The sequence below is a fragment of the Ischnura elegans genome, chromosome 10, assembly GCF_921293095.1.
Source record: "Ischnura elegans chromosome 10, ioIscEleg1.1, whole genome shotgun sequence".
Taxonomy (NCBI): domain Eukaryota; kingdom Metazoa; phylum Arthropoda; class Insecta; order Odonata; family Coenagrionidae; genus Ischnura; species Ischnura elegans.
In genome coordinates, this window is record NC_060255.1 from 66,054,593 (window position 1) to 66,070,338 (window position 15,746).

The 15,746-nt window shown below is 38.5% G+C and overlaps 1 protein-coding gene across 1 annotated transcript; it reads left to right on the top strand.

Annotated features, from left to right (window-relative positions):
- Positions 1-1,693: 1,693 nt before the first annotated feature.
- Positions 1,694-14,978, top strand: LOC124166522 (mannose-1-phosphate guanyltransferase beta-A). Its single transcript, XM_046544065.1, has 5 exons — positions 1,694-2,472; positions 2,556-2,742; positions 2,971-3,285; positions 6,176-6,306; positions 11,987-14,978. The coding sequence occupies exons 1-5, from the start codon at positions 2,218-2,220 to the stop codon at positions 12,236-12,238; spliced, it is 1,140 nt and encodes a 379-aa protein (XP_046400021.1). The 5' UTR covers positions 1,694-2,217; the 3' UTR covers positions 12,239-14,978.
- Positions 14,979-15,746: the final 768 nt, after the last annotated feature.

A 15,746-nucleotide genomic window follows, 5' to 3' on the forward strand; every position in this document is an offset into this window, starting at 1 on the left:
GATTTTATTTCGTTTGATGAGCATTAGAAACCCATTTTTTATTGCTAGGCCATGCGTAAAACAAGTAATTATGTATGCAGTCATGAGTGCTGGTGCAAGTTTATGTACACCAACCACGAAAATATTGTTTAGCTTAGACTGGGTTCGAACCTGGATCTCCTGATAGCTAGTCAGGTATACTAGCTAAGCTATCTTCTTCCTAGGTGAATCTCAGGCTGGGTTTAACCCAAATAGATGTTGACGTATCAAGTCCACACTGTGGCACAGGAGATGGAAGTTGCACTTAATAAGTCAGGATTTATAAAACCTACTTTGTCACTATTCTACAATTGGATTTTTTCTATTCTTAGTGAAATGGAAAACTTAGGCATTCATTGCTTATACTGGGCACCCACTAAAAGGTTTAATATGGAGCTTCACAAAGCTGTCACGGTAAGGAACCAACAACACATTATTTGCTTTTTTTTCTTAATTTTTGCACATTTAACTGATAGAGAGTGTGAAAAAGTTCCATTGGAGAAAAATGAATGGAATGAGGATAAGAAAAATTATGTTGCAGTAGGTGCTAAATTCTTTGTTAACATTAGGGCTCTGTAGGGTTATTACTACCTGATTTTGAGAAAATTGCAGATCTGAGACTCTGATATCAGTCCTCAACTTTCAATAGTTTACAGGAAGTCAGATGACATGTGCCTCTGGGCTAATCGTCTCCAAAGTGGATAAACGAGGGAAAAAATTTTAGAGGGGGCTGAAGCACCCAAAGCCCCCCTGGCTACATGCCTGATCATCCCATCTAATAGCCCCATTCTTTGGACGCCTTCCATTAACCACTTCACGTTTCTAAAATCATCATCCCTCCACCGACTATCATTTACTACTCCTTTTCATCATCATAGGCACAGCATAAATCCAACACAGACTTTAAAGCATCCTGTTTAGGTTGTATATATGTGTGTGAGTTTGTGTAAGGTTGGCAATTCCACTAGAGAGCCTGGAGTTTGGTTCCTACAGCGAAATATCACATTCTTGCACACCACCACAGCGATCTGTTTTGTAAATGAGACGAGTGTTGGGAGAGATAATTTTAACCGCTATTGGGTGTTTATTTCATATTGAATACGGGCACCATCGCGTTAGCACCCAAAGGTCATCCCAATAATCAGGTGGATCTGGAATCACAAGATGCTGAAATATATGATGAAAAGCATGTAGTTTAGAGAAGTCGAAGGACGGAGAGAACAAGCTGCAAGGCGATGATGACGATGGAAGATGCTTTAAGCAAATTGATTGAAACGTATCCTCGTCGATACGAGGTCTTACACCTGTAAGTTAAAGTAGCCGACATTTTCCATCACAAGGACAAATATAATGCACAGCTTCCAATCAAATGATTCATTCGTCTTTTTCTCCATATAAAATATTAATAATTGATAATATAATCCCAAAATTAAATAATCACAGGTTGGAGCAATCGCCCTACTTTCCTTGAATTTCAATCCCCAAATAGAAATCACCATGACAGTAAAATATCACAGTAAATATTCTAGCAGCCTATACGCGGCATAGAGTCAGCATACGTGGTATTAAGAGCCGCAGGCTAAAGGTCACAATTAAGTACACGTCCACAACTGAGATAAATTAGCAATGTAAGAATTACTGAAGTACTTCTTCCAACTTTGATAACATTGGCACATTGGCTTTAAAGCTTCATCTGTTAATCTTGTTTGGTTGTTTGTTTGGCAGCCTGACGTCAGATGGAGACGCAGGAAAAAGGTTGAGTAGCGTTGGTAGCGTGGCGTTACGAGATAGGAGGAGATAATAGCAGAAAGAGTTAGGTGGTTTTTGGTAATAGGATTTTATACGAATTATTAATTGTGGCAAAATTAGCTTCAATAATTTTTATTCTATCTTGACAGTAGTATATGGAATCGAGAAACCGTTTCTTACGTACTTCTCGCGTCTCGGCCGGAATTCCTACTTTGTAAGATTTTATTGACACTTGTTGTGTTTGTGTACGTGGACTATTTAGTTAAATTTTTAACAGAGCTGGATGTTACTGAGTATTTTATCCACGGCATGATATGTTATTTTTTGCCGAGTGAACCATTGAAATGATAAGCAAAGTATTTCTTCCTTTTTGTCCCAACAAGAAAATCTGATGTTCCGATAACATTTTCGTGAGTTCTTATGTGGATGCTGTGCTCAAATAGTTAACACATGCCTGTTGTGAGTGACAACGAGAGTAAAACAATGGGAATGAAGGCCTTAATATTAGTTGGAGGGTACGGTACGAGGCTGAGGCCACTAACTCTTAGTCGACCGAAACCATTAGTGGAGTTTGCCAATAAACCTATGCTGATGCATCAAGTGGAAGCCTTAGTTGAAGCCGGTGTCACGACTGTGATCCTTGCGGTTTCTTACAGAGCCCAGCAAATGGAAGAAGAGTTGGGAAAAGAAGCAAAGAAATTAGGTGTAAGCATTCTAATTGCCTACTTAATGTGCCACAGTCCCCCTGTTGAAGGTACTTGCTCAGTGTCTTTTCCTAATCATTTTAGGTCAATCTCATTTTCTCCTGTGAGAGGGAGCCTTTGGGAACTGCAGGACCTCTGGCCCTGGCTCGAGAACATTTAGTCTGCAGTGAAGGGAATGAGGATGAACCATTTTTCGTACTCAACTCTGACATTATATGCGATTTTCCCTTCAGAGAAATGATGTCCTTTCACAAAAAGCATGGAGGGGAAGGTATAAAAATAATTTTTATTTTTAGATACTTCACTGCACTAGGCCAAAACCTCCTATTTATGAAAATTAACTCAAAATAATCAATTCAGAAAACTGCTATGAGCAATCATTTGATAGAAAATATCTTAAAATCCTACTGTTTAAATACTTATCCCCTCTCGCAGAGTGGTGATGGGGAATAAATTACCATATCCAATTTATGATAAGTTATTCAAATTCCATTTTCAGGAACAATATGTGTCACAAAGGTGGAGGAGCCCTCCAAATATGGCGTTGTTGTCTATGACAGTGTCACTGGTCGAGTAAGAGAGTTCATAGAGAAGCCTCGTGAATTTGTGTCCAATCGCATCAATGCTGGAATGTATGTCCTTAGTCCACGAATCCTTGGTCGCATCCAGCTCAAGCCAACTTCAATTGAAAAGGAAGTGTTTCCTGGCGTCGCTGCCGATGGAAACCTGTATGCTCTTGAACTTCCAGCCGGAGGATTTTGGATGGATGTGGGCCAGCCGAAAGATTTTCTCACTGGAATGTGCATGTATTTAGGTAATGCAAACTATGGTGGTTGATGTGCTCGTTTACATCTTAAAATTAAAACTTATCAAGCTAAAGGTCGAAGAGACTGACCAACTAAGGTAAAAAATGCTTAATACGTGCCCCTCTGAACTGTGATTTTGAGTACATACGTGTACTATAGGTCTCACCATGTCCAACAAAGTCATGTCCAACACTTTGATAATGATTGCAACTTTTGGGCAAAGTTCTTCCTAACACATGCTGTGCCAAAAGTACTTACTTAAATATCAGATTATTTTAGTTTCTTCCATTAAAATAGATCAATCAAGTTTACAATACCTTGAACAATGAACTAAGATTTTCAAATTGTATAAGGCAAAAAAATTGTGGTTGAATTTAGTTGTAGAGGTTTTTTTCTTTGTCTTCCGAAAAGCCAATTGCCAATACCACGGCTATAAACTCTGTCCCCTATGACCCACATAATAACCAGATTTTTTGTGTTTACTTATTAGGGGTCTTGTTGGGGTTGTTCACCCACATTTTTTATTGCCAAATCTAATATAGCTTGGTAAATTATCAAACCTCTATTTTTCCTTTATTCAATCTATTGATTATTTTTTGGGCGTTTGTTGATGAGGAAGTAGCATCATTGTCATTCGGCTGGCTGGGTTCAGGGTGGATCCTTAAACCTGTTTTGCATAATAGAGTTTATGTCCAAAGGATGTGCCTCATTCATAGAAACCCTTTTTTGACCTGGATGAGTCCATTTTGGTGATGGTTGCATTATTGGTGCAGTTAGTCCTGTTTTGAAATAAACTTCGCTCCCTTTGCTGCCAAAGTGCCAAAGGTCATGGTTTTAGGGGTATTTTTTGTTCATTACGTACTGCGGGATCTTGATGGATAGCAATACCCCACACCCAGGCCCTCTCTCTACCTTGGTGGTCAAGATCTCAGACTCTGATTGAGTTTGAGTTAGTTCTATTTTAGAAACCAACTTTTACTCAATTCACTTGAGCTAGAGTAATTGTGGTTATGTGCAGTGTTAAAATGCACAAAATAGTACATGTGTATATCTAAACTCTTTGTCACTTGCAATCTCCTACACATCAAAAACTGGTATTCCTGGACTGTAATATCACAAAAGGTTGTGTTTGTATAAGAGAAATTCCATTTTAAAAAAGTGAGGTGATGGCGGTAGACATCTTGGAATATGGCGACTCAATTTCATTACGGACTCAGCTTATCAACTGTGGTCTGAGCAAACTTAAAGGACACAAATGAGGTCTTGCAATACCAGTTCAACCACCCAGTTGAGTTTGAGTAGGTACATATGAAGACTCAAATAACGTTCTGGATTAGGAAGGCCCTTAGGATTCGAATGATTCCAAATGGGCTACTTAATTGTAGTCAAGGAGATTCACCAACTGTATACTCATTGATGGAGAGTTGCTATTTGTGCACTGGGATGGAATTTGAATTTCTCTATAGTTGTATGTAATTGTAAGGCCACACACATGAAGTTGGTTGACGTAAAATATGTATTCATTTGCTTACTTTTTTATTGGAAATTTGAGTAGGGTAGTTTTCTATGTTTCTTTATTGCCTAAATCGAAAGATTATTACTCCTGGAGTACGTATTTCAAGCTTTAAGATTTTTAAATGACGATATCTATTTTTCGTGATTAAATGAAAAGTGAAAATTTTCAAGCGCGCGAAAACGCGACGCTTAAGTATGAATGCCGGGAAATATCTCCGTACGTCGTATTTCTGGTTCCCGCTGCCGCAAGTGAGGTGACCTTGGGGCGAGGCTTTGAGCGCTGATACGACGCAGGATGCTAGCAGGTAGCAGAGTACCCTGCCAGCAGGTAGCACTTGGCTTAATTATGGATTATTAATACCTTATCAAACGAAGGAAATTTTCCGACCTTGGCCAGTTTTAATAGGTGATTATTAAGACATGTTTCCCTGAGCTCTGTGCCATATGCATGTATTGGTAATCTCAGACGATGTAAAACTGCTGACTACTCGTATAGCATCTAGGTCCCTGTGATGTCACGTGGAGTGGCATCGCATGGCTACCAATCTGGCCTTTTTCAAATGAGGTTTAAATTGGCCATTAACATTCGTCTAAACTGGGATTTCTAAAACCAAATAATTTGTACTTTATGAATACACTAATGATGGATAAAGAATCACAATGGATTAAGTTTTCTTTGATGAAGGAAACTACCCTATTACGTAAAATACGTATTTTCATTAACTGTGTTAGAATGCCATGCTGAAAAAAATCACAGCTATGGAATTTTATTTATTCCATTTATCTTAAATTCCAGAGAAAACAACTTGTACAAGGATTTAAAAAATCTTAAAACATTGCAAATCATTTTGATCTTCAAATGTATTACTTTGAATGACACACACCAATAAAGAAAGCCTAATATTTTCGAAGAACATAAAGTCCGAATCCCACGATCATTATCACATTTAAAGTCTGGCTTAGATACAATCACTGCTCAAATGATGACTCTCTGATGTCATCATTTTCAGGAATGGCAGGTTTACTGCTCTGAATTCCCAGTTGCCATTATGTTTTCCGTCACTTAACATGTATGTGAAATACACCAGCAGCCAATCAGCGTACAGCATCAAACACATTTTTATAGCACCGTAGAGGTTGCAAGCAAAGTAAACATCAAGGATGCCTCAAATGTAGAAAATGGTGGTTTAAGCAATCTTTAATTTTCCTAGACATTGCTGAAAGGATCATTGGATGTGTTTGTAAATGATTACTACTTATCATACCTGGGGAAAATTATTACGTGGTTCTATTATTGCATTAGTATAGTAGCACCATGCAACCACATAGTTCAAAATATTGCTACCAATTGAATTAACAGTCAAATTCTTATTACTTTTACAGGCCATTTACGACAGAAAGAGCCTAATAAGTTGTACAATGGTGCTGGAGTTGTTGGAAATGTACTTGTTCACCCTACAGCTAAAATTGGGGAAGATTGTAGAATTGGCCCTAATGTTACATTAGGTCCTGAGGTATGTATTTTGTTAAGATTGGTCAACTAACTTATTAGAGAGTTGTTTCTGGCTTAATCCGGTGGAGCTCTAACATGTTTGTAAATTAGTAGTCACAGGCAATATTCCAAAATAAACTTTAATTTCACTTCACAACTGGTTCCAATAAGTTGTGTATAATCTTAAAGTGAAGATAATACTAAATCTATTTAAAAAAAGTGTAATTAAAGTTCAGCAGACTCCTGATTATCTGGCTGCGGATTATCCGTGCATGATTTTCACTCTCGCTCAATTTTTTCCACGATCCTTATAACAAAAATAAAATCGGACGCAAAATCATGGGAATTACTGCATTAATGCTAGTATACACCGGGCTTATTATTTCCGTTAGAATCCCCTCCGTAAAACGGAAGCGAACGCGCACTAGCGCCATTCACGAGAGCACCGTGTTCCTGTTTTCCAAGCTTCGCAGTGTGCGACTACGCTCCGTGATCACAGATACACGTCCCGGGCAACTTGTGCAAGACACGACTACATGGCGTGGTGCCTTACAGTGTAGTTTCCGACGTCGAGCAGTGGTTTTGAAGCTTTCGCGCTAACCACTTTTCTGTATCCGTGATCACACAGCCACCAATGTGTGGTTTTCGAAACCAGGCCTCACATGGAGCATGATAAAAAGAAGAACACAAAATCGAGCCGGATACGATTTTATACCTCACATGGAGCGTTAATAATATGAGTACAACCATGTTATCGCCGCTAAAAAGATCGCGAACTGGCGAAGAAAGCTCTCGTTGAGTCCAGGAAGCACTCTTAATTAACAGAATAACTGTATAAATAATAATATATATATTTTTTAGGTAAATTATGGACATTGCAAGACATTTAAGTGAAAGTTTTGTTTATACGTGTTTTCAGATTATTTATGCAGTCTTTCCCCATCATTAGCCCGGATAATCGGGAGTGTACTGTATTTGTGAAAAATTGCCAGTACCTTTAATTTACTAGTACCTTTTTCAAAATTCAAATATTGAGCTCAATTACTAAATTTTACTTCAAATACCGCATATTTTAATGCCTTATGAGATAATTTTAAAGTATACCGGGACTAGCCGTGGTGATAACTTTTACAGGAGTAACCCGCAATGCACAATCATGAGAAAGATCCACAAAGAAAAAATCATTCGCCTTGACCGGGATTCGAACCCGGATCCCCCGATTTCCGGTCGAGTGCTTTAGCCAGTTAAGCTACCGAGGCTAAAGCACTCGACCGGAAATCGGGGGATCCAGGTTCGAATCCCGGTCAAGGCGAATGATTTTTTCTTTGTGGATCTTTCGCACAATTGTGCATTGTGGGTGACTCCTGTAAAAGTTATCACCGCGGCAACTCCCGGTATACTTTAAACTAGTCTAGAGCGAACACCTCTTTGTGTTCTATCTGCAGGCCTGCTCTCCGGCTGTGGCGCTGCGTGCACGATTTGGACTGCTTGTGGCATCATATGCTCAGCAGTCCAGTAACACCTTGTCCGGTAGTGTCCGAAAAATATCCACAGGGAAGAATGACGCCTCGGTAGCTTAACTGGCTAAAGCCCTCGACCGGAAATCGGGGGATCCGGGTTCGAATCCCGGTCAAGGCGAATGATTTTTTCTCTGTGGATCTTTCGCCTTATTAGATGTCATAAGGCTCGATAAAAATATTTCTACAATTTTCAAGTTATTGAATTATAATAGTCTGTAAATTATCTATTTAAAAGCATTGATTGAGTAAGTTAAGCATTAAAACTGCATTGCCTGTCCTACTGAAATGAGAGTTGAAACAATTTGCTTCAAATCATTCAATTTATTTTTGGTAACCTTACATATTATGATGAGTTTGAATAATTCATATGGTGCTATGACTTGAATTATATACAGATATATGTCTGTTGTGTTGAACCAAGCTGGGAACTCTTCTGGATGGTAGATGGGTCCCATCATGACATGCATCTCGGTCTTGTATAGCAGGGCGGATCGGAAAAATCGATTTTTTTCAAATCCATCTGGCCCAATGAAAAAAAGTTGTGGGACCGATCAAAAATAAGGCCTGAAAATTTTGAGACCTCTAGGTGAACCCCTGACCCTCGCTCAAATGCGATTTAGGGGGGGGAGGGTAAAAATTCTAAAAATGTAATATTTTATGGTCATTCCCTATAGGTTTTGCCGAGTTACTGTCCTTCCATTCCAGGTAAAAATTTCGTGCATTTTGACGTATCTGCCACCGTTTAGCCACAAAATGCCTCATTTGAGTCCACGCCCGCGAAGAAAATATTCCAACGCCCACGCAGCGTCGCAGATACAAGAGCCGCAGGCCGATCCCTTTCCCTCCCTGCTCGATTCTCCCCCTCCCACGCCTCCAATACAGCAAAATTCATCCCGCGTGTGCTGCTACGAGGTCGTTTATCTTTGATAATATAAATCGGAGGATGGAAGAAGGTAATAAAAGAAGCGTAGAGAGACGACTTGTCCCTTATTAGGCGCCTCGTCGGAGTTAAACAAATCGATGTTACCAACTTTTAGAGAAGTGATGAAATATTTTTAGATCCAAGAACGCAGGAAAGGAGCCTATGGCCTACGAAAAGTCCTCGTGAGTGGCTATAAAGGTGTGCGAACTTTGGATATGCACTTCAATTTCGGCATTATCCGACAGATGTAACTAAATGGATTTTGGGCGAAGGCCGCTCGCGTCCCCTACCCGCACGCCCCAAATGCACCAAAATTAACACCACGTACGTCTTTCTTCGTTATTTTAAGTAATATTTAATGTTTCAGTATCGTCTGTGGAGGAACAATCACGAAAGAATTACTCAATTATCTGCTTTCTAATCTGTATTTCTTATGTCAGTCTCATTCCTCGTCTTTCGCTGTTGTCAACAAAGTTTTGGTGAATTTCTTCTCGAATCTCTCGTCCATATGTATGATAAATAGAAATATTTAACTTCAAATTTGAACGTTCATCAATAAATTTTTGAAAATCCACAGCACTAAGGTCAGATTTAGCCGGAGGCACTGTGGTCTCTCTCCAATATGTCATCAGCGGGTAGTCCTTAAAGTCGATATTAAAATCCAGCAGTTAAAAAAATCTCGGATTGGCCGCCAAACGCATCCTTGCAGCAACGCAAATTTGGTCCTTAGACTGCCCTTCCAATGTTTATGTCGCAAATCTAAGTCAACTTATTGCAATTAGCAAATAGACCTCTGTAATGGATGAAATATGATTTGATGCTTTCCCGGCGAATGATGTGGGTAAACACTTATCGGGATTCAACAACATTTATCCCTGATGATGAGCCCCTAGTCGGAGCTTGAAACGTTTGCGATTACCCAGTGGGAATCCCGAGAAGAGTTTACTCACACAGCTAGGGATGTTGTAATTATGCTTGTAGCAGAGGGATGATGCATCCTTTTTGGGCGGTATTCACTTGGTACCATCGCATTCAAATCCTTTTTAACTTTTGTATCTAAATTTCACTCAGAAAGGAATCGAGAATCGCAGATTTTATAACTTTTGCTAATCATCCGACGAGGGATGCAAACCCCCAAAAGTGGGACCCTGTTTCTTCAACTAACACCACACATTCCCCTCTAAACTTGGATTGATAAGTCCTCTTGCCTTTTTTCATCAGACAAAAGTATAGTCTTTCATTCCATCAAAATGTAGCCCTTTGATACCTCTCTTTTCTTATTCACAATAATTAGCATCTTTTTCTGTCTACGTAAGTAATTCTGGTACACTACCTTGGATGTATCTTAAGAAGTTATGATTTTTGCGTCAGCTAAAGTTGCGGGGACGATCATTGCTGTTTCTTGGTTCTTGCATATAACTCTATCACATTTGACAGATGCATTTTCCCCTCAGAAGTTCCAGTTTGTGTTTAGTCCTGAATATTTATTTCATGAGGAACATAGAGATAAAAATCGGATGATTTCTCTTCAGTTTAATTTTCTTTGGATGAATTGATGAAGAAAATTTTTGATACTATTTTCCCATACAAGAATTGACGATGTCGACTCAACACTCTCCGACGATTCCCTTTTTTCCCTGAGTTGTCGAGTTTCTTTAGGACTCAATCCAGCAGCCATCATCTTCAGTTTCATCCGCTGGTCTCTCAATATACTCCTTCATTAGGGGGAACCTTATGCTCCTTCTTGCACTTACAGACAAATATATCGCATAATTTCAAATGTTCCTTCAAAAGTGTGTGAGTTTTGTTCTTCAATAAAACCCTACTTTTGGCCTATTCGCATTTTCCGTAAGTTTTAGTACTTCCTGTGGTACCGCTAAATCCATTTACTCACACACATAATTGAAGGGAAGCGTCACCATAGTTCGCACACCTTTATAGCCACTCACGAGGACTTTTTATAGGCCGTAGGCTCCTTTCCTGCGTTCTCAGATCTAAAAATATTTCATCACTTCTCTAAAAGTTGGTAACATCGATTTGTTTAACTCCGACGAGGTGCCTAATAAGGGACAAGTCGTCTCTCTACGCTTCTTTTATTACCTTCTTCCATCCTCCGATTTATATTATCAAAGATAAACGACCTCGTAGCAGCACACGCGGGATGAATTTTGCTGTATTGGAGGCGTGGGAGGGGGAGAATTGAGCAGGGAGGGAAAGGGATCAGCCTGCGGCTCTTGTATCCGCGACGCTCCGTGGGCGTTGGAATATTTTCTTTGCGGGCACGGACTCAAATGAGGCATTTTGTGGCTAAACGGTGGCAGATACGTCAAAATGCACGAAATTTTTGCCCTGGAAGAGCAGTAACTCGGCAAAATCTATAGAGAATGACCATAAAATATTACATTTTTAGAATTTTTACCCTCCCCCCCTAAATCGCATTTGAGCGAGGGTCAGGGGTTCACCTAGAGGTCTCAAAATTTTCAGGCCTTATTTTTGATCGGTCCCACAACTTTTTTTCATTGGGCCTGATGGATTTGAAAAAAATCGATTTTTCCGATCCGCCCTATTGTATATTGCTCACCATCTACTGTGTGAAATACAGGCTGGGAACAATTTTTCAGAGCACAACTTGTGCTCAATGATGCATTCATGGCATCGTGCTGTGGACAGTGTCTGGCAAAAAGTAAGATTCTCTGAAAATGGGTCAACTCATCAGTCTAGATCTTAGGTTGTAATTCATTCACTGGGTGCATTCAGGGGGAGTAAGCACTCAGAGCTCTCGCTGACCACCCCGCAACATAGCATTTTCTCAGACCCCTTAAATGGAATTATGTAGTTGAGTGAGTGCTAAATGCAGTCTTCTGAATCATCAAGCAACACACTATTGGCCTCCTAGAACTAAAGTTGAACCCATACCAATCAGAAGCAAGTAGCGGCCGAGAAGACCTCTCCAGACCTCTCACCCTCTGCCCTCTCCAAAAAAAACCCTTCTCCCCACTCCCCCCCCCTTTTCCCCGCCTCCACTCCACCACTTCTTTAACTTCTTAAAGGGTATAAATTCTATTTACAAATATGTGAAATTGCCAGATGATGATACGCCGTATTGAAACCAGTCTCAAATATATTTTATTTTGTGGAGCAGCAAAGTCTTTTTTTCTTACCCTTTGTGCACCCTGACGATGTACCTGACTGATATTATTTTCTATGCTGCTGGCTTGTCCACAGTTATTCCTTCAAGTGATCAAGTTTCATTGTTCCAGGTGGTGGTGGAGAATGGTGTACGGATCTCACGTTGCACAATATTGCGGGGAGCAAGAATAAGGTCGCATTCGTGGCTGGAGGGGAGTATTGTTGGTTGGGGGTCAAGTGTTGGACAGTGGGTGCGGCTAGAGGGGGCAGCTGTGCTCGGTGAAGATGTTATAGTGGGTGATGAGCTGTATGTGAATGGAGGCCAAGTTTTACCTCACAAAAACATCTCCTCCTCTGTACCTGAACCCACCATCATTATGTGAGATATAATGTCTGACTAAGAGGAGCTAATTTATTGCTTTTTGATAAGTCACCATCTGTACGGGATGGTGATAGCCAAAATCCACACTCAAGAAGAAAGTTTCTGTGAGTGATCGGCACTTTTTTTTACCAAGTATATATGTAGCTCTGACTTGCATATGAAATGTTATTGGTTGATGTCAACATCACAAGATTTTTATGCAACTTTTTATCTCATCATTCCGGGGTGATTTAAGCCATGAACCTGAGCCTAGGGCTTCAATTGTAGTCATGTTAATAATAATTTAACCAGAAACCAAAAATCAGAAGTGCATTTTTGAAGTAAAGGGTTTTGTAAAATATTTCTTTACTTTGACTCAAAACATTTTTATATGGGAAGTTATGCTTAAAGGGAATAAGCTATATCTTTCATATATTATTTTGTTTTTCTTTGTTTTAATTTATCTTTTAATTTGAATTAATACCCTCAAGACTAGATCATTATCCTTTTAGTCATACAGAATGCATGTATTTTTCTGTATCCAGTTATTTTAATGGTTGGCTAGTCCAAAACCAGTTATTTTAATCCAAAACTTGTTTTGGTTAGTTGACAGTACTTTTCATTTCACAAAAGATATTTTTAAAGTACAGTTTAAGGAATATGAAAATGAATATTGTTCCTGGAAGCAACATTGCCAAATTTTCATTCATTGAATGATTATGTTAGCCTTCTCTGCATTAAAAAATGCCATACTTGCCTGAATGTAAACGTTCAATAATCACATCATCATTTAAAAGCCATATCTTCTCAGAAATAATTTTTTCTTCCCAGAACAAACATACCTATAACATGCATCATTTATTATTACCAATTTTCAGTTGAGGGAATGGTTCTGAAATGAAAACATATTCATGGTGCATCTTTGTTAGGTGACTGGAAAGAGAATGAGAATTCATCCATTGTCATTTCCTTTTCTTTTTGACATGACATTGGTGGTTACATTGCAAAAGATGCTGGCAGATTTATGATGATATTTTATGTAATATCATAACAATAGTTATTTAATGAAGCCACATATGTTAAGGGTGAACTCTGTTGAAATTACAAGTCAATGTTTGAAGATTTTTTTGGAATTGTGTGTCTCATTTATTTTTGTAATACAGGACGTTTTGCTGTCTCGTTTTGGATGTGTTGCTTAAGAGTGTGTTGTGAACTGTGCTGCTCATAGGTTCTCTTTAGTAAGTAAGTATGGAAGTCCATTCTGCTATTGTTGGTCCGATTTGAATGATATGTGGGTGAGGTAAGTTGTTCGGAATTAGTTTTTTGAGGATATGCATACCAAACTGAATCCATTGACTTCATTTTCTTTATTAATGGTAGCCTTTTCTTTTTGATCAAATTGTACCTGCTATTGAAAATTCTTTTCCTTTTGGCTGTTCCTATGGCCACATCGATTATGGGCAGATGGCATTCTTCCCTGTTAGCAGAGATCCATGTGTGGTCGAATTCTATTTTAAATCCAGGGCTTGAGGAAGCATTCATATGGCCCATGTTACACATGCATTTTCTTAGGCAGATGAGGTGATTACTCTGCTCAATGATGAACAAGGTATTGCATTGCCCAAATTATCTTCCTGCCAATAAAAAAGTTGTGATCGTCTTCTAATGAATTATTTCTTTAGCTTTATCATTTTCGTCAATCACATAGTAGGTTTACAGTTTGCATTTTGATTGAGTGAATCTTCTACTTATCTACAAATTATTTAATAATTATGGCCATTTACAGGCAAGCATATGTACCTAATGATCCTGAATTGACATAATTGTTAACGTTGATTAAAGGGAAACTGTTCGAAGGAAATCTCTGATTGACTACAGTGAGGTCATTAATTTTGCAGTTTTAATTATTTGAAAGAAAAATCTTTATTTCTCTGTTGTTACTGGTTGATTTTTCCGGATGCAAACGAGTAAATCATTATCATTATTTGACCCCTGGTTCACATAGTAGGAAATTAAATTTTTATTGTTTTGCATGAATGCAGTTATTAAGTGGGTTTATTATTGAGAGGCTGACGCAAAGATACTTTATTCTGATCAAGAAAAGTGAAAAATGACTTTATGATTTCCATATTTTCTGAAAGAGTGGATGATAGAAATTGTTTGTATATAATCCTAGTAAAATTGTTGGCATTTCTAAATTATTTGGCAATATTCACGAAAAAGGAGTAAAGTGAAAAATGAAGCTATTCTTTGTTAAACATGTAGAAAGAGAAGTCTAAGAATTGTCAGGAGGAATAGAGGCTGAAGGTAAAGTATAAGGTGTACAGCATGAAATAGGATAGGAATTTTGTTCATATTCTACCATTTATTACTATGAAATGTTCGGTAAAATTTAGTCATAAAGTGGGTTTTTAACCCATTAATTGGCAGCTAAAATTACCCCAGTAATTATGTGCAGAAGACATGATAATGTCCTTCAATAAAAATTTTCTCAATGGCTGCAATTTGAGAGGTATCATTTATGTTCAGGCTTTTATGATAAATTATTGGAACGAAGATAAAATTTGTTCCTTATGGGTAGATGTAATTTTAATATAATACCTAACTGCTGTGGAAGTTTACCAAACTAATGATGAATCCTTTCAACGCATTGTATAATAAAACATTGTTTTGGAAACAAACATGGCATTATAAAACTGCATTTGTTGTTATTTTATACTGCAAGTATGGTTGATATTTCTTAAATAAATTTTTCTCCTGAATTACCTATCTTTCATTTTCTCAGAAGGTGTTCAGGGAAGTACCAAAGAAGTGATTGAGTAATCATTTCGTCTTCATCATATGTTCATCCGTGTGTTTCTCATTGCTAAACGTGTGACATTCATCAGATGCTATGTATGGAACATATTTCTTTATGAGAGTGAGTCTTGGACGTTGACACGTGCAGAGAAGTCACGAGTGGAAGCATTCGAAATGTGGTGCTACTGAAGAATGATCTTTGAATGAAAAAACCTTAAGCAGAAGACAGGATAACTTAATTGTTATCATTATGATGAGACATGAGGGCCTGTGAAAATAATCATAGAAGGGCAAGGGAAGGTCCCGAACGAGTTACATAGGGCAGGTTATAAAAGATACAAAAAGAGAAGAAATATGTCGCTATGAAAAGGCTAGCAGATAGGAGAGAGGAATGGAGAGCTGCATGAAACCAATCTTAGGATTGTTGACTAATGATGATAAGATTAGTTAGCTTCTTTCTTAAGAGGGGCAACAGTTGACCTTCCCTTTTTACCCTAACTAGTTCCTCCCTAGTTTGTAAGGGGCCATCTCAATTGGCAACAAACCTCTCTTCCAATCATCTTCTATGCTCTCAGTATCCCTTGAAGTGGGTAGATATTAACAGGCTTCCTTGGGTATGCATTTCATATCCAATCAAACAGGGAGTTGCAAAAAAAACTCGATACAAGCATCCCTCACTTTGGACAAATTTGCTTAAAACTGTTTTTGCTCTAACCCAAATGGTTCTCAAA